Source organism: Phocoena sinus, chromosome 11 (genome assembly GCF_008692025.1).
Source record: "Phocoena sinus isolate mPhoSin1 chromosome 11, mPhoSin1.pri, whole genome shotgun sequence".
Taxonomy (NCBI): domain Eukaryota; kingdom Metazoa; phylum Chordata; class Mammalia; order Artiodactyla; family Phocoenidae; genus Phocoena; species Phocoena sinus.
This window is the reverse complement of record NC_045773.1, coordinates 53819368-53839305: the sequence shown is the minus strand read 5'-3', so window position 1 is coordinate 53839305 and position 19938 is coordinate 53819368. Positions and strand designations below refer to the sequence as shown.

At 43.6% G+C, this 19938-nt stretch overlaps 1 protein-coding gene across 1 annotated transcript in view; it reads left to right on the top strand.

Annotated features, from left to right (window-relative positions):
- The window catches only part of TGFBR2 (transforming growth factor beta receptor 2), a 95058-nt gene extending 75466 nt beyond the window's left edge, over positions 1 to 19592 (top strand). Inside the window, exons 6-7 of the mRNA XM_032648045.1 lie at positions 14167 to 14294; positions 16971 to 19592. Of these exons, the coding sequence (XP_032503936.1) occupies positions 14167 to 14294; positions 16971 to 17150 (308 nt within the window). The 3' untranslated portion in view covers positions 17151 to 19592. The remainder of the gene's footprint in view (positions 1 to 14166; positions 14295 to 16970) is intronic.
- Positions 19593 to 19938: the final 346 nt, after the last annotated feature.

Genomic DNA, 19938 nt, shown 5'->3' with positions numbered 1-19938 from the left:
GTAATTACTATTTTTCATGGACAGTCTCATTTCAGAAAAGGAAATGTGGAAAATGCTTACCTCAGTGTGATGAGTTATAGATTGATACTTTATTTCACAATATAGATCCACTGATATTCTCTCCCATTTATTCTGAGTAGCAGGACATCTAACTGAATGAAGCAGGAGGCTAGGCTTCAAAGGATGGTCTTGCAGGAGAAGGTGAAATCCCAGCTTTCCTGACTCGAGTGACCCTGTTCTATTCTCAAGGCTGAGCCCAAACTCTTGGCGTGGATGCCCAGCAGGCCTCGCCTGCTTCTCTCTGTGTTTATCACAGGTCTTAGTGCTAGGCTTTGTCTCATACTATTTACTGGGCCTAGAACACTGAAGGAGACTTTTTTACAGGCGAGGCAGGGGACAAGGAACTGAGTGCCCAGATTGGCTAAAGGAAGTTCAACAGTAGGGTCAGGCAAGGAGGGTTAGGTCAGCTCTCAAAGGAACAATGAGGCTCAGAAGTGTCCTCTCTGTGCAAGAAGTACAGAGGAAACACGAACAAGAGACAACACAACACTGGAGAAGCCGCACTCTTCTCAGGTGAGAAAATGCAGAGGTGGTAATAGCACTCTTTGGAAGCCAGCTGGTCCAGCTCCCTTACCACAAGATTCCACCTAGGAGCTCAAGAGATAGGTTGTCATAATTGAAGAGAGTCGTCAAAAGGGAAAGACTTTCTGGTAGAAGTAGGTTTGGTCCAGATGAAGAAGGCCACGGAAAAACGATAACTACCGTTACATAAACAATTGCTTCATGGAACAACTCATTCCATCTACCAAGGACTCTTTGAAGGGTGTGCTGTTACTAGCCCCATTTTACAGATGGGAAAACTGAGGTTTTAGGAGGTGGGAAAGTTGTGGAGACAAGCATCAGAGCCCTGTTGTCTGGCTCTGGCCCACAGGCCCTAACCTTCCTGGTACAGTGTTGGCCTGACCAATGGAGAGCATGTATAGCCCATGGCAGCTAGGACTACCATTATTATTTTTACAGAAGCGGGTAGTCAATGCTACTCTGTGTATTGTGGCTTTTGACTTGAAGCCTTTCTGGAAGCATCTGGCAAGACAGTCACACACTTGGGGAACATTCAGTGATGGCCTCACTTCTGAACATTTCCAGGGGATGACTTTCGTCTCATCTCTGGGTGAGTCTCTGTTAAAAGAATCCCAAGGCTATTAAATGCTGTAGTGTGTTACAGCCTCAGTGCCTTAAAGTCTGAGATAACGTCCTTATCCTTATTTCTCTGAAGATATATCTATTCATTCTTTCATTCACTAAACCAATATTTATTGAGTACCTACTGCATGGAAGGCATTACTCAAAGTGCTCAGGGTACAGAGACTCTCAGGAGATGGCAGAGTAGAAGGATGTGAGCTCACCCCCCCTCACAAAAACACCAAAATCACAACTAACTGCTGAACAACTATCGATAAAAAAATGCTGGAAGCTATCAAAAAAGATATACTACATCCAAAGACAAAGAAGAAGCCACAACAAGATGGTAGGAGGGATGCAATCGTGATAAAATCAAATCCCATACCCATCGGGTGGGCAACACACAAACTAGAAAATAATTATATGGCAGAAGTTCTCCCACACGAGTGAAAGTTCTGAGCACCACGTCAGGCTCCCCAGCCTGGGGGTCTGGCATCAGGAGCCCCCAGAGCATCTGCTCTGAAGACCATTGGGGTTTGATTGCAGGAATTCCACAGGACTGGGGAAAACAGAAACTCCAGTCTTGGAGGGTGCACACAAGGTTTCGTGCACACCAGGACCCAGGGGAAAAAGAAGTGACCTCATAAGAGCCTGGGCCAGACCTACCTGCTGTTTATTAGAGGGTCTCCTGTGCAGGTAGGGTGTGGCTCTGGCTCACTGCGGGGACAAAGACACTGGTGGCGGTAGTTCTGGTGAGTACTCATTGGCGTGAGCCCTCCTGGAGGCCACCATTTTCTCACGAAGACCTGGCCCCACCCAACAGCCTGTAGGCTCCAATGCTGGGTCGCCTCAGGACAAACAAACAACAGGGTGGGGACACAGCCCCACCCATCAGCATAAAAGCTGTCTAAAATCTTCCTGAGCCCATAGCTTCCTGCTAAACACACCCCTTGACACAGCCCTGCCCACCAGAGGGACAAGACCCAGCTCCAGCCACCAGTGGGCAGGTACCAGTCCCTCCCACCAGGAAACTGGCACAAGCCCATTGAGCCAGCCTTATCCACCAGGGGGCAGACAGCAGAAGCAAGAAGAAATAAAACCCTGCAGCCTGTGGAACAGAAACCACAATCACAGAAAGTTACACAAAGAGATGGCAGATGAATATGTCCCAGATGAAGGAACGAGATACCCCAGGAGAACAACTAAGTAAAGTGAAGATAAGCAATCTACCTGAAAAAGAATTTTCATATACCACAATCAAGTGGGATTTATCTCAGGGATGCAAGGATTTTTCAGTATCTGCAAATCAATCAGTATGGTACACCACAATAATAATTTAAAGAATAAAAACCATATGATCATCTCAGTAGATGTAGAAAAGTTTTTGACAAAATTCAACACCAATTTATGATGAAAACTCTCCAGAAGGTGGGCATAGAGAAAACACACGTCAACATAATTAAAGGCTGTATATGACAAACGTACAGCTAATATCATGCTCTGAGGAAATGCTTTCAGCTTTTCACTGTTAAGATCAGGAACAAGACAAGGATGTCCACTCACCACTTTTATTCACCATAGTTTGGAAGTTCTAGCCATGGCAATCAGAGCTGAAAAAGAAATAAAAAGAATCCACATTAGAAAAGAAGGAAAACTATCACTGTTTGCAATAACATGATACTATACATAGAAAATCCTAAAGATGTTACCAAAAGACTACTAGAGCTCATCAATGTATTTGGTAAAGTTGCAGGATACAAAATTAATACACAGAAATCTGTTGCATACACTAACAACAAAAGATCAGAAAGAGAAATTAAGGAAACAATCCCATTTACCATCGTATCAAAAATAATAAAATACCTATGAATAAACTTACCTAAGGAGGCAAAAGACCTGTACTCAAGAAACTATAAGATGGTGATGAAATAAATCAAAGATGACACATACAGATGGAAAGATATACCGTGTTCTTGGATTGGAAGAATCAATATTGTCAAAATGACTGTACTACCCAAGGCAATCTACAGATTCAATGCAGTCCCTATCAAATTACCAATGGCATTTTTCACAGAATTGGAACAAAAAAATCTTAAAATTTGTATGGAGACACAAAAGGCCCTGAATAGCCAAAGCAATCTTGGAAAAGAAAAACAGAGCCAGAGGAATCAGGCTCCCTGACTTCAGACTATACCATAAAGCTACAGTCATCAAAACAGTATGGTACTAGCACAAAACCAGAAATATAGGTCAATGGAACAGGATAGAAAGCCCAGAAATGAAACTACGCACCTGTGGTCAATTAATGTACAACAAAGGAGGCAAGACTATACAATGGAGAAAAGCGAGTCTCTTCAATAAGTGGCGCTGGGTAAACTGGAACACTACATGTAAAAGAATGAAATTAGGGCTTCCCTGCTGGCACAGTGGTTGAGAGTCCGCCTGCTGATGCAGGGAACACGGGTTCGTGCCCTGGTCCGGGAAGATCCCACATGCCGCGGAGTGACTAGGCCCGTGAGCCATGGCCGCTGAGCCTGCGCGTCTGGAGCCTGTGCTCGGCAATGGGAGAGGCCACAACAGTGAGAGGCCCGCGTACCGCAAAAAAAAAAGAATGAAATTAGAACATTCTTTAACACCAAGAATAAACTCAAAATGGATTAAAAACCTAAATGTAAGACTGTACACTATAAAACTCTTAGAGGAAAACATAGGAAGAACAGTCTCTGACATAAATTGCAGCAATATCTTTTTTGATCCGTCTCCTAGAGTAATGGAAATAAAAACAAAAATAAACAAATGGGACCTAATTAAACTCAAAAGCTTTTTGCACAGCAGAGGAAAACATAAACAAAATGAAAAGACAACCCACAGAATGGGAGAAAATATTTGCAAACGATGCGACCAACAAGGGAGTAATCTCCAAAATATACAAGCAGCTCATGCAGTTCAATGTCACACACACAAAAAAAACCCAATCAAAAAATGGGCAAAAGATCCTAAATAGACATTTCTCCAAAGAAGACATACAGCTGGTGAAGAGGCACATGAAAAGATATTCAGCATTACTAATTATTAGAGAAGTGCAAATCAAAACTACAATGAGATATCACTTCACACCAGTCAAAATGGCCATCACCAAAAAGTCTACAAACAATAAATGTTGGAGAAGGTGTGGAGAAAAGGGAACACTCTTGCACTGCTGGTGGGAATGTAAATTGGTGCAGCCACTATGGAGACCAGTATGGAGGTTCCTTACAAAACTAAAAATAGAGCTATCATATGATCCAGCAATCCCACTCCTGGGCATATATCCAGAGAAAACCATGGGTCAAAAGGATATGTGTACCCCAATATTCATTGTAGCACTGTTTATAATAGTCAAGACACAGAAGTAACCTAAATGTCCATCAACAGATGAATGGATAAAGAAGATGTGGTATGTATATACAATGGAATATTACTCAGCCATTAAAAAGAATGAAATAATGCCATTTGCAGCAACATGGGTGGACCTGGAGCTTATCATAGTAAATGAAGTAAGACAGAGAAAGACAAATATCATATGATATTGCTTATATGTGGATTCTAAAAAAAAAAATGATACAAATGAACTTATTTACAAAACAGAAACAGACTTAGAAAACACACTTATAGTTACCAAAAGAGCAAGGTTGGCCGGCAGGGGGTGATAAATTGGGAGTTTGGGATTGACATATACACACTACTATATTTTAAATAGATAATCAACAAGGACCTGCTGGTGGCTCAATGGTTAAGAATCTGCCAATGCAGGAGACACGGGTTCGAGCCCTGGTCCGGGAAGATCCTACATGCTGCAGAGCAACTAAGCCCGTGCGCCACAACTACTGAGCCTGTGCTCTAGAGCCTGCGAGCCACAGCTACTGAGCTCGCATGCCACAACTACTGAAGCCCGCACACCTAGAGCCCATGCTCCGCAACAAGAGAAGCCACAGCAATGAGAAGGCTGTGCACCGCAACAAAGTGTAGCCCCTGCTTGCTGCAACTAGAGAAAGCCCATGTGCAGCAACAAAGACCCAATGCAGCCAAAAATAAATAAATTAATTAAAAAATAATAATAATACCTGAAAAATGTACAGTATGACCTCAAAGGAAAAAAAAATACTAAGCACAGGGAACTCTGCTTAGTATTCTGTAATAACCTGTAAAGGAAAAGAATCTGAAAAAGAATAGATATATGTATATGTATAACTGAATCACTTTGCTGTATGCCTGCAACTAACACAAATTGTAAATCAACTATAGTCCAATTTAAAATAAAAATTAAAAGAAAATGCGAAGGATGCAGCAGTGGAAAAAAGAAGAGACCCTGTCCTCAAGGGACTGGGTGTCTAATGAAGAGCTACTCTGCTAGAAAGACAAGTGCTGCATGAATAGATATAAAATCATAACTTAAGGGCTGGGGGTGTGTATGATGATTGCAGAAAGAAAAACAAAATAGAGTTAGGGGATAGCTAATAACAGGGGTTGTTACTTCAGGCACTTGGGTCATCTGAAAGTATAGAAAAGAGAAACCAAGAAAACAGGTTTTTCAGAGTTGCTTGAGGAGGGAACAAATGGAAGGAGGTGGCCAGTGTGTTACTGTTTTATAAAGAAGGAGGAAAGCCATGAACTCACCATCCCTCCAGGACAAATCAGGAGAGCTGTTCTCTTCTACAAAGAAGTCTCTGTCCTGGCTTTCGGCTTGTCTGGTGTCCATGCAAGTGTTTGCACCGTGTGTGGTGTGTGGGAAGCGGAGGAAGGTGGGTCCTTCAGGGCCCCCTCTGGGAGCACAGCGGGCACAATATTCACGTCACCCGAGCCAACCGGGCCCCCAGGCTGGCTGACTTCCAAATCCCTGGCCATGTCGGCCTTTGAATAGCAGCTGACACACAGCAGCCAGCTGAGCAAGTATTTTCACAAGAGGAGAAACACAACCCCAGCTTGCTGCAGCCTGTGAGGCAGACAAAACATGCAAGAGAATCAAAAGGAAAGGAGGGAAGAAAAAAAAGAGGGGTGGGAGAGGAGTGAAGAGAGCCTGGAATTGCAGCCTTCATCTTCCTGCATTTCCAGGCAGGATAATTTGGAAGGAAGGCAGATATAAAAGTCAGGGTTGTGCTCAGGGAAAAACTGCCAACAACTTCACGGCTCTATGAAGTTGGAACCATGATCAAAACAGCAGCTGCAGACCAGATGCTGACTTTCAGGGAGTGAGCATCTCCGCTGCCTGGGTCCCCTCTTGAGCTCCAGAGCCGGAGACTGCAGACTTTCTCCTGAGAGCCTCCAGCCAGACAAAGAGATGCTGTGGGGCCGGGATGGGGCGGTGGCCCTCAGTGAAAGGACTGTGGTGGGGAGGATGGGATGGGGGTGGGAAGAAGAGCAGAGAGATCTAAAACTTTCTTAGAACAGAGGCTGTGTGAAGCCCTCAAGGAAATCCCAAGGTCCCCATTGCGCCTATAGGGAGGCAGGCAGCTGAGGCGCGAGAGGGAGCCTGGTCCCAGCAGGTGGTCCTGCCGTGGTGAGCGGGGTATCTGCCTTGGGCTGGGTGCCTCGGGCCCTGGAACAGGAGCCTGAGCTGACATTCTGTAGGAAAAAGAGGGCAGGAAAAGCCACGGAGAGAAGGAACAGGCAGTGAGTCAGGAAGGGGAGGGAGCTAATGAGCCCTATGCTAGCAGGCAGGTCACCATGGGGACAACCAGAGCATGATCCCACTGGGGACCCTGGCAGTGCACAGAGCCCACGTGCACCTCAGCATCACACCCCCGGCTCAAGGAAGCCCGGTTTATCTTCCAGCCCCCATCTGCTGCTGATTGAGGGCTGCCCTTGGGGCACGTTGGGAGGGTGGACCCCAGTCGCCGGCCTGACACTCTTGGACTTGAGCCAGCGTGGGTGCACAGGGTGAGTGCTGAGCCCTGTGGCCAGCGTCCTAGGGTAGTAAGCGTGTCCTCGGCCGGCATCCACGGTTCGGCATCCGCGGATCCAGCCACTCACGGATCTTGTACTGTGTTTACAGTCCACGGTTGCTTGAATCGTGGATGCAAAGCTCACATATACAGAGGGGCAAATATGGGGCTTGTGCATCTGCAGATGTTGGTATCTGCTTCTGGTCCTGGAACCAACGCCCCACGAGTACCGAGGGAGGACTGTGTTAATGATGGTCAGCACTTGCGCTTTCTCTTGTTTTGTGGATACAGAAACTAAGGCACAAAGAGTTGATGTCTGTTTTCCAAGTCCTCATCTCTAGTTTATGATGGGTCTGGGGTAAACACAACGAATAATACCCCTACTTACGATGCATACCGTTAGCACTTTTTTTTTAAAGTGCTAAACTCGATCTTACTCTCTAAGCTGTTTGCTTTTTTTCTTAGAGGCATTTCCAAAATTTTTAAAAGATGGCACTCTCTGAACTAACCCCACTCACCTTTTGACTTGCTTTCTCTGCAGTTCTTCACATTATTTGATCAAAGGCACAAAAAGAAAAATGCAACAGTCTCATTTTTCTCCATCTGCACCACCATCAGCCTTATCCCAGGGGGAGCTCTGGAGCACGAATTGCACAGTAGTCATGTCCTCTAGGGGTGAGACAGACTGTTAGAACTCCCGTGTTGACCCAGCAATCCCACTACCGGGCATATACCCAGAGAAAACCATAATTCAAAAGGACACATGCACCCCAATATTCACTGCAGCACTATTTAGAACAGTCAGGACATGGAAGCAACCTAAATGTCCATCAACAGAGGAATAGATAAAGAAGATGTACCTATATGCAATGGAATACTACGCAGCCATAAAAAAGAGTAAAATTGGGTCATTTGTAGAGACGTGGATGGATCTAGAAACTGTCATACAGAGTGAAGTAAGAAAGAGAAAAACAAATACCGTATATTAAGGCATATATGTGGAATCTGAACAAATTGGTCTATACGATCTTATTTACACAGCAGAAATAGAGACACAGATGTAGAGAACAAATGTATGGATACCAAGGGGGAAGTGGGGGGGATGATTTGGGAGATTGGGATTGACATATATCCACTACTATGTATAAAATAGATAACTAATGAGAACCTGCTGTATAGCACAGGGAACTCTACTCAGTGCTCTGTGGTGACCTAAATGGGAAGAAAATCCAAAAAAGAGGGGATATATGTATATGTATAGCTGATTCACTTTGTTGTACAGTAGAAACTAACACAACATTGTAAAGCAATTATACCAATTAAAAACAAAAAACTCCCATGTTAATTCGTCATTGGCTACAGACTGCCCTCCAGGCCAGGAAGCTTCCATCAACCAAGGGTAATTCTCCACAGAAGGGAGAAATTGTGAGCCCTTACAACTCAGCCTTTGCAGCACCTCGGGGCTGTGGTGTTCTTGGCTTGGTAAAGGAGGTCTAGGCAGGCTGCCAACCACATCTGCTATGGCAGCCAAAAGAGTTGGAAATGGAGAGTCAGTGGACTGATACATTGTCTAAGGAGCAGTTTATGTCATATGCAAATCATATTACATTATATTATATTATATTATATTATATTATACAAACCTCAGGGCATGGCACTAAGAGAGCATCAGTATTTGATTAGATTGAATTACAGGATAGCTCTGGAGGGGGACATGGAGGTCATCTAGTTCAGCCCATTCATTTTATAGAAAAGAAGATTTAGGTCAGAGTAAACCCTTACTGGGAACTTATCTCTTGCTTGAATTCAAGCCAGCTCATATCTATTGAAAGCCTACTGTGTATAAGGCACAATTTCAGCAGACACAAAACTCAGCCTCTGCCTTAGGCGTTAGGAGTTTACAGTCCAGTAAAAGATAAGGGACTAGAAGAAAGAAAGAAGGTGTATAAATACCATGCAAATCGGAGTTCAGATCTCACCCCAAGAGCAGTACAGATTAAGTGCTATGGGCACTTGAAGGCAAATGCAGACACACAGAAGGATGGTTTGTGCTTGTCTCAAAGTGGTGGAGGAGGGGAGGGCTTCATCCCAACTAAGGAAAAGGAAAATACCCTGCCAGCTCTGCTAGTTGGGTGAGGCGGAAAAAGATAAATATGCAAGTAAGGTTCTGGGAAAGGGGGAAAATCAAATAAACAAGAACAAGCCATCTCTTTTCAAAATGTCATTTCGCCTTAAATGCTTCTTCAGTTCTCAGCCTGGATGGGCAAATTATTGAAAGTTTCACTCATTAAACAGGGTTATTTTGAAGTAAAGGCCAAAGGTCCTATTTATTTTGGAGGAAAATGGCAAATCCAGCCCACTCTTCCCTTTTGGCTCAGGCATGTTTCAGTACTGGAGTGATTTTATTTTCTAAATTGTCCTGTGATGCACTGACATGGGTATTGTCCCACCCACTTAAATTAATAGATGTTCTAATATTCACCCAGAGTTTATGCATTGGCCACTTTGGACAGGATCTAAGATTAATCCATTCATTCACTCAACAAAGCATTTATTGAGAGCCTGTTGTATGGGAGGCCCTGCCATGGGTGCCAGGAATACAAGCATGAGAAAGGGACTCTGAACCTGCCTGCAGACGCTCACCATCTGGTCGAGTGAGACAGATAAGCAGTGGCTGTACACCCTAAAGTAGAGCTCTGCCCCAGACGTCTAATAAAGAATCGCTCTGGGGATATTCAAGGAAGCTTCTATAAAGATATCGACCCCTAGAACATGAGGGGGGATCAAGATGGCAGAGTAGGAAGACCCTGAGCTAACCTCCCCCCATGAACATGTCAAAACTACCACTACATATAAAGCAGATCTCTCTGAGAATGACCTGAAGATTAGCAGATCAGCTCTTCTATAACAAAGGCTATAAAGAAAGAACCACTCAAAGTCAGGTAGGAGGCAAGGACAAGTGATCTCGTCCAGACCCACACCCCTACTGCATGACCCAGAAGAGGAGGGAGTATCACAAGCTCCAGGATCCTCCCTGGGAAGCAGGAGGTTCGAGCCCCATATTAAGCACCCCAGCCCTGGGGTCTGGCACTGGAAGATGAGCCCCCTTGGCTGGTTGGAAAACCAGTGGGGCTTACCAGAGGACTGTAAGAAACCAAGACCCCACTCTTGAAGAGCACACAGACAGATTTGCTTGCTCCCTGCCCCAGAGCAGAGGCAGCACCCCAGGAAAAGACACAGTCCGTGCTCACTTCAGATCCAGCTCTCCCACCAAAGCCACAAAGGGCACATGCAGACTGCATAGGGATGCACACAAGGATATGCCTTCAAGATCAGGATAGATAACTTTTTCACTTAATTTAAGAGAGACAAACAGAACTAGTCAAAGTGAGAAGACAGAGGACTCTATTTCAAATGAAGAAACAAGATAAACCCCTACTGAAACACAGATAAATAATTTACCTGATACAAAGAATTCAAAGCAATAGTAATAAAAATACCTTGATACAAATGAAAATAAAAACACAACTTTTCAAAAATCTGTGGGACATAGCAAAAGCAATTATAAGAGGAAAGTTTATAGTGATACAGGCCTACTTCAAGAAACAAAAATCTCAAACAACCTACCTTACAACCTAAAAGAGTTAGAAAAAGAAGGAACAAAGCCCAAAGTCAGCAGAAGGAAGGAAATAATAAAGATCAGAGAGGAAACAAAATAGAGATCAAGAAAACAATAGAAAAGATTAATGAAACCAAGAACTGGCTTTTTGAAAAGAGAAACAAAATGGATAAACCTTTAGCCAGGTTCACCAAGAAGAAAAGAGAGAGGACCCAAATAAACAAAATAAGATATTAAGGTGGAGAAGTAACAACTGATATCACAGAGATAGAAAAAAATCGTAAGATAATACTACTAACAGTTATGCCAACAAATTGGACTACATGGAATAAATGGACAAATTTCTAGAAACATACAACCTACCAAGATTAAATCAAGAAGAAACAGAAAATTTGAAGAGACCAATCACTAGAAGTGAAATTGAATTTGTAATTAAAAAACTCCCAGCAAACAGGGCTGGATGTCCAGGGCTGGATGCCTTCACAGGTGAATTCTACCAAACATATAAAGAAGAGTTAATGCCTTTATTTCAAAAACTATTGCAAAAAAATTGAAGTGGAGGGAACACGTCTAAACTACGAGGTCAGATTTACAATTTACAAATTCTAAGAGGTCACCATTACGCTGACACAAAAACCAGACAAAGGCATTATAAAAAAAAAAAGAAAATTACAGGCCATTATCCCTGATGAACATAGATCTTCAACAAAATATCAGCAAACTGAATTCAATAGTACATAAAAAGTCTCATACATTGTGATCATATGGGATTTATTCCAGGGGTTACGGATGTTCAGTATCTGCCAATCAATCAATGTTTTACAGTACATTAACAAAATGAAAGAATAGTCATATGATCATCTCAATCGATGTGGAAAAAGCATTTGACAAAATTCAACATTCATTCATGATAAAAACTCTCAACAAGATGGTATGGAGAAAACACACTTCAACTTAATTAAGACCATTGTGATAAAGCCACAGCTAAATAACATTATACTTAATGGTGAAAAGCTGAAAGGTTTTTGTCTAAGATTAGGAACAAGACAAGTATGCCCACGGTTGTCACTTCTATTTAACATATTATTGGAAGTCTTAGGCAGAGCAGTCAAACAAGAAAAAGATACAAAAAGGCATCTAAATTAGAAGGGAAGAAGTAAAATTGTCACTGTTTGCAGATGACATGAAACCATATGTAGAAAACCCTAAAGACACCATCAAAAAACTATTGGGAGTAATAAATGAATTCAGTTAAGTTGCAGGATACAAGATTAATATACAGAAATCTGTTGCATTTCTGTACACTAATGATGAACTATCAGAAAGAGAAGTTAAGAAAACAATCCCATTTATAATCAAATCAAAAAGATTAAAATACCTAGGGATAAATTTAACCAAGGAGGTAAAAGACTTGTACTCTAAATACTATGACATTGAAGAAGGAAATTGAAGATGATACAGATAAATAGATATCCCATATTCATGGAATAAAAGAATTAATATTGTTAAAATGTCCATACTCTTTAAAGCAATCTACAGGTTTAAAGCAATCCCTATCAAAATACCCATGACATTTTTCACAGAACTAGAACAAATAATCCTAACATGTGTATGGAACCACAGAAGACCCTGAATAGCCAAAGCAATCTTGAGAAAAAAGAACAAAATTGGAGGGATCACACTCCCTGACTTTAGATTATACTACAAAGCAGCAGTAATCAAAACAGTATGGTACTGGCACAAAAACAGACATGTAACACAGCTCAGTGGAACAGAATAGTGAGCCCAGAAATAAACCCACACACTTTTGGTCAATTAATCTACAACAAAGAAGGCAAAAATACACAATGGGGAAAAGACAGTCCCTTCAATAAGTGGTACTGAGAAAACTGGACAGTTAAATGTGAAAGAATGAAATTAGAACACCTTCTCATACTACATAAAAAAGTAAAATGTATACGTGTGTACACACAACACACAAAATGGAATATTAGCCATAAAAAAGAATGAAATTTTGCCACTTGCAACAACATGGATGGTCCTGGAGGGTATTATGCTTAGTAAAATAAGACAGACAGAGAAAGACAAATACTGCTTGATTTCACTTACATGTGGGATCTACAAAATAAAACAAGCAAAACAAACAGACTCACAGATACAGAGAACAAACTATGGTTTCTTGCCAAAAGGGTTAGGGGTGAGGGAGATTAAGAGGTACAAACTACTAGGTATAAAATAGATAAATTACAAGGATGTAATGTACAGCACAGGCAATATAGCCAGTTTTTTATAATAACTTTACATGGAATATAATCTGTAAAAATATTGAGTTAACTATGTTGTATACCTGAAACTGATATAACATGGTAAGTCAACTAACTATACTTCAATAAGAAAAATTAGAAGAAAATCAGCAACCTGAATTTCCCTTAAAAAAAGAAGAAAAGATTTTGTCCTTAGTTGAAACCTGAAGTCCTAATGAAGTGTTTACATCATCCTTCTTTATTTTCTTTTTAGCAAGTATCACTGAAGGAAAGTTACCTTTTTAAATTTTGTTTGTTGGTGTTATCAGTCGCTCTCCTCTGTCATCTAAAACAGCATTTCTGAACCTCTTTTTCATTATTACTATTGCAAGGAGCCTTTGTAGACATTTTTTTCTTAATCACTACTCCCCATGATTTTTCTCCCTGTGGGAAAATTATACATGATATAAAGTTCACCAGTTTAGCCATTTTTAAGTGGTTACAATTCACAACTTCAGTGGTACAGTTCGATAGCATTAAGTACATTCACAGTGTTGTGTAATTATCACCATTATCTATTTCCACAACTTTTTCATCCTCCCCAACTGAAACCCTGTACCTATTAAACAATATCTCTCTACCTCTTCTACCCCCATCCCCTGGCAACCACTATTCTGCTCTCTGTCTCTGTGAATTAGCCTGTCCCAGGTACCTCATATAAGGGGAATCATACAATATTTGTCCTTTCGTGTCTGGCTTATTTCACTAAGCATAATCTGTATTGTAGCATCTATCAGAATTTCATTCCTTTTTTTTATGGCTGAATCTCCCCAAGAAATTTAATACCGCATATTAAATCTATTTACATACTGTGGACCTTTGTAGGGCCACAAACCATTGTAACATGTAAGATTTTTCTACCTCCCAAGAACCAGGATTGCCCCATTGAGATGTCTGCATTAAAACCTGAATCCCCTGACCTTGTTGGTCTTGTTCTCTGCTCTGTCCCCAGCTGTTAGGACATCGTGGGCACTCAACAGTCATGTGTTGAATACTTCTCAAGCTCCTTCCACAACCCCTCCTTATATTTGAACCAAGAATTAAAAATTGCCCCTAGCGTAATCACAGGTGCATCACACTCAGTGTCTTAGCTGTGCACACCCTTCTCAAGGGCCCTGTGTTTGTCTGCTCTCTCCAACAGAAGTGAAGGATTATGAGCCTCCATTCGGTTCCAAGGTGCGGGAGCATCCCTGTGTCGAAAGCATGAAGGACAACGTGTTGAGAGATCGAGGACGACCTGAAATCCCAAGCTCCTGGCTCAACCACCAGGTAAGGAGTGACTGTTGCGAACGGCAAGTGAAGTTCATTTGGAGTAATATCTTAGGTAGGAGAGAATTCCTGGCTATTGGGCATCAATCTGAGGCAGGTCCCTTTGTTTTCCATGACCCTGTTCACTTTTCTTTATAAAGAAGTTTCAGTAAAGTGGGATGACCTTGTTATTGCACGTTCTACCCACCATTCAGAAAGGGCTCAAACAGAATCATTTGACGGGCATTTGTCATATTGTCCAAGCCGTCTTGTTTCTGAGTTAAAATATTTTGTTTGCAGCCTGTGCCACTCACCTCTTATAGGGAGTTTATGTTTTGTTCCCTTCTGGGTTCCAAATGTTTTCTTCTGGGAATCTTCAGCTCTGGCAGGAAACACTTAGTGAGAAAGAAGGGGTGTTTGGCAGCCAGCTGGCCTGCAAGGGGCTGCTGTGTGCTCAGGCTGCGGCAGGTGTGTCGAGAAGGAGGCTGGGATAAAGGAAAGCACAGAAGAGCAAAGGGCAAGGGAACAAATAGGAAATCTGTCTTTCCAGAACTTCCTAATGGCTTCTTTTTTTTTTTTTCTTTTTAAGCAATGGTAGGTAAGGCCATCCATCCATAGCAGGGCAGTGGTTCTGACATACAGGGAGACCTATCGAAATTCCCCTCATCAAAATGCCCCCAATCAGAGGAAAAGAAGGAGGCATAGGTTGTGAGAGCTGGGGACTGCCAGGCACAGCAGGGAAGAGCCGTGAATGAGGGAGAGGGGCCTTGTGCCCATAGCTCACTGACAAGACTGTCCTTTCCATTGACGTAAACCATTTATGGCCGCCTTTGGCTGAATTCCCTTACCCAGGGAACGCTGGGGCTAAGTCATAGGTTTCCTAAGGGCAAGGCAGATAAGTCAGATAAAAAAACAGAAACCACAAGTCAGGTGCAATCAAGGAGACAGATGGAGCAGGAAGCCTGGTGTGTGCCAGCCCTCGCCAAGAGCCACTTCAGCGGACAGACCCTGATAAAGCCGGGGGAGAGCGTGGACCAGGACGTGGCCTAGGGCTTCTCCCTGGGTTTCAGGAAAGCCTCTTTGGCTTTGAAAATGCAAGACTATTTTGTGTTAACTCTGAAATCAGAAGGCACTAGTATTGTTTCTTTCAAACTCTTGTTGCCTCCTCTGCTGTACAGTTCTTCTAATGAAGCCATTATTCATGATGATAAAATTCTGGAAAGAATTTGCATAATACATTTTTTCTCTTAATGAGATTTGTTGCCCTATTTATTTCAAGTTAATGCTTAATATTTAATTTAATTTACTGCCTGTAATTACAGTGCCAGAATGAAATAAATGTTACTCGTGTACCAACAATAACGCTCCACTCTTAACAGGGCCATCAACCAATACCACCAATTAGGTGAATTACACAATTAATTCAACATCATGCACTCACCCACAGGGCGGGAAGGGAGGGTCAGGTTCCTAGGTGTGTGGGGAAAGTTGCTGGTTAGACTGCAGACAGGAGAGTGCCATTCTCAGGGCAGAGCTGGGATTGATCCATTCCACCTGGCCACTTGTGTGAGGGGACACCAGTGATAGGGTCGGGCCTCTGACTGGCAAGAGCACAGTCTGTTTCCACCTATTGGGCTATCTAGTTAATCCGTGCCTGCTTTATTTCCAAAAAATGACTTGAAATAACAAAAATATTTGCAATGCAAAATAAAAATTAAAGCCATGAAAGAAGACCCTTGTCACACATTGTGGGCAGCATTTTCTGGATGGGCCTTTTGAATGGGGCCTTTATGGGGTTAGGTTGAACTCTCTGAAACAGCCTGCAGGACCTACAAAGACAGACAGGGCCCAGCCTGATGCAGGAGAGGAGGGGCCTAGCAGAGGGTCTCCCCAGCAGCTGCTGGAAGATGGGACTTGAACCCAGAAAACGCAACCAGACCAATGCCTGGACTTCACTCAGATATTCAGTCCTGTTTACATAGGAATGTGTACATGATTCCAGCTCTTAAGACTCTCTGGAAAAGGCAAAACCATTAAGACAATAAGCAGATCAGTGGTGGTCATGGGCTGAGGGGGGAGGAAGGAGGGGTGACGAGGTGGAGCACAGAGGCTGTTTAGGGCAGTGGCCTTCTGTGGACACTATGATGATGGACACATCTGCCAGAATCCACGTCCTGTACATTACCGTGAACCATGTTCTGGTTGACTTCGGTTGATAGTGACGTGTCAGTGTTGGTTCACCAATTTTAACAAATGCACACACAGATGCAAGGTGTTGATGGCGGGGGAGGTTGTCCGCGAGGGTGGAGGGCATATATGGGAACTCTGTAATTTCCATTTGATTTTGCTATGAACCTAAAACTGCCCTCAACAGTAAAGCCTAAAGCTATGCCCCTCCTCACCAAACAGAAAGGTGTGAAATGGCATTAGAAGCCCACTTCACGGGAATTTTCAGGATTGGGGATGCTGCTGTGCCCCAGGAGCCTACTGGGGGGTCTTGTGCTGTGTCTTCATTTCCCCACTTCCTATGATCGGATGGCCCTGGAACGCTGGCCGCCTGCAGCTGCAGTCACATGGTGCTGGGGACTGGCCTGCAGGCGGGGACAGAGCGATGGCGGCAGAGACAAGGCAGGGGCTGCCTTGCCCCCAGGAGCCGCCATCCCCTCTCAGAGGCCTGTGGACCCTCTCCCCCTGCAGGGCATCCAGATGGTGTGTGAGACGCTGGCCGAGTGCTGGGACCACGACCCCGAGGCCCGGCTCACGGCGCAGTGTGTGGCCGAGCGCTTCAGCGAGCTGGAGCATCTGGACAGACTCTCGGGCAGGAGCAGTTCGGAGGAGAAGATTCCCGAAGACGGCTCCCTGAACACTACCAAATAGCTCTTCCAGCGGCTGGCCGAGTGTGGCTGCCCCTGTGGCCAAAGAACAGAGGCAGCAGGAAGCTGCCCCTGAACGATGCTTCCTGGAACCCTGGGGCCGCTCCCTCCCCCCCGAGCTGGGGAGGGGGTGACAGGAAGCATCCTATGTCTTTGACTTTGTCATAGGATAAGCTGTGTTAGCACTTCCTCAGGAAATGAGATTGATTTTTACAATAGCCAATAACATTTGCACTTTATTAATGCCTGTATATAAATATGGAATAGCTATGTTTTATATATATCTATATATGTTTATATCTATCTATACAGCCATACTCTAGAAAGAGGTGAGGAAAAAGATCAAATATGCCCAAGAAATGGGTTGGATGGGCGAGCTTGGCACTGAGCACAGAAGGAAGGGCTCTGGGGCAGCCTCAGCACTTGGCAGTCACTCATGTGCTGGGCCTCTGAGCACACAGGGGTTGGGGGGGTGCGGGGGGGGGTGCGGTCTTTGCCTTCAGAGAGAGACTCCAGGTCTCAGAGCCTGCTGTGGCCAAGTTGCACTTGCTTTTGCAAAGTAATAATTCCCTGTACAGGGTCCTGTTCTGGCCATGGAGCTGATTGGAGTCACACTGTTTGGGGATCAGACCCTGGGGTCCCCGTGTGCCATCATCTCTCCTGGACTTGTCACCGGAGCTTCACGACCCACCTCTGGTTTGTGAACCTCCTTCCTCAGCTGGTTCAGAAACTTTGCTCCATTTCTAATTGCTTAAATGTTTTAAGCCCCATGTTTTACCTTCACAGGCTACAGAAAAATCAGGACACATTTCCCCACCCATGAAATTGCCACACGTTCTACTAATGAGAAATTGTTATTTTTTAAAAAATTCCCCCCCCCCGCCATACCTATGTTACTGTTCCCTGTTTCCTAAAAGGGAACAGGTCTCCCTTCCAGGTTCTTTATGTTTAGTTTTTTATCACCCTCGGTTTCAGTCTCCAGCTTTCTATGCAACACTAGTAGGTTCTATGCTCTGGGCTTCAGGGGACTCGAGCACATTTTGGCCAAGGGGAAAGTATTTGAGCAGCACAGCACTGCCACATCAGGAATCTCCTCAGGCACTCTGAACATGTGTCTTGCTTGGCCAGCACGGTGTTTAACAAAATCGAGGCACTTTTTAAATACTTGGAGATTTTGCAAAAAAAAAAAAAAAAAAAATTGGATCCTCAAGTAAGACTAGAGAGCAAATGGTTTCCAGTTCTCTCTGGTCCACATCATTCACACATGCAGGTGTGGACACTCTTAGAAAGCTGCTCACTTCCGCCATGAACGTTTGTGTTTTCCACCCACCACCACCCCAGTCTGGGAATTAAACCTGCTTCCAACCAAGGGCCCCTGTGAGAAATGTGCATCCACGCACTCCTTCTCTGACTATAGAGTATGATTTTGATTCCCTTCCTGGGGTTAAGATTTGAAGCTGGCCTTCTTTTGGACTAATGGGGACCTCCTCTGGGTGGTCCCTGTTAACCCAAATCTATTTTGCTTGTATTTTAAGAGCTTCCCGCTCTGCTTTCAGAGGGTGCGCTTTACTCCAAGAAACTGTTGCCATGGTTACTGGTCTCAGTCACACCTGCCTTCCCAACCTTTGCAGAATTTGAATGTGGGACACAGGAGTCCCACGTACAGTTAGGAAATCTGTGTCCACATGGACAAGAACAAAGAATGTGCTTTACTACTCCATAGGAAACTCATTAATCCACAAACAAGTGTTAATGCTGCAAATAACAATTTTTTAAAAATGTTTTTGAAGCTTATTTTCAGCCAAATAGGAATATTGGAGAGGGACTGGCAGTGACCAGCTCTACTTGGGTTTTGGAAGGTCTCATCTCATTGGGGTTTTAGCAGATATGCTGAAGTTTGGGATTAGGTGGAACTTTTAGGAACCCTGCTCGGTGGGGTGGGCTGGGAGAGTTAAGGTAGTTTGACCCGCAATGCTGCGGAAGTGCCGAGAAATCCCCTGCACTTTAGGGCTGGTGAGGCCGTCCCAATAGCTGTTGCTCATTGACCTCTAGTGGTGAATTTCTAGAATACTAGTCCATTATGGGATCTTCCAAGAGTCAAAAGAGCTTTATCACTTCTGGGTGGTCATCAGCATAAACTGGAATGTAGTGTCAGATGATACTGTGGCTTGTTTTATGTTTGTTTCCCTTATTCAAGAAAAAGACCAAGGAATATCATTCTGTAGTTCCTAAAAATACTGACTTTTTTCACTACTCTACATAAAGGGAAAGTTTTATTCTTTTATGGAACACTTCACCAGTACTCATTTATTAAAATAGGAATGTGAATGCTATATACTCTTTTTATATCAACTGTGTCAAGCACTTATTTTCATTCTATGCATTGTTTGTCTTTTATATAAATAAAATGTTTATTCGATTGAATAAAACAAAAATACTCAGGTCAGCTTCCTGCCTCCTGTTCCTATTCATAGGGGTCCACAAGCCTCATTTGGTTATTTTGCAGTTTGTGCAGAAAAAGCCACAAGACAAATCCTCTCCAACTTTTCCATATTCACTGTCTTCTTCAACTGACAGTGTCAGGTCCCTGTTTTTTTTTTGTTTTTTTGCTGTACGCGGGCCTCTCACTGTTGTGGCCTCTCCCGTTGCGGAGCACAGGCTCCGGACGCGCAGGCTCAGCGGCCAAGGCTCACGGGCCCAGCCGCTCCGCGGCATGTGGAATCTTCCCGGACCGGGGCACGAACCCGTGTGCCTTGCATCGGCAGGCGGACTCTTAACCACTGTGCCACCAG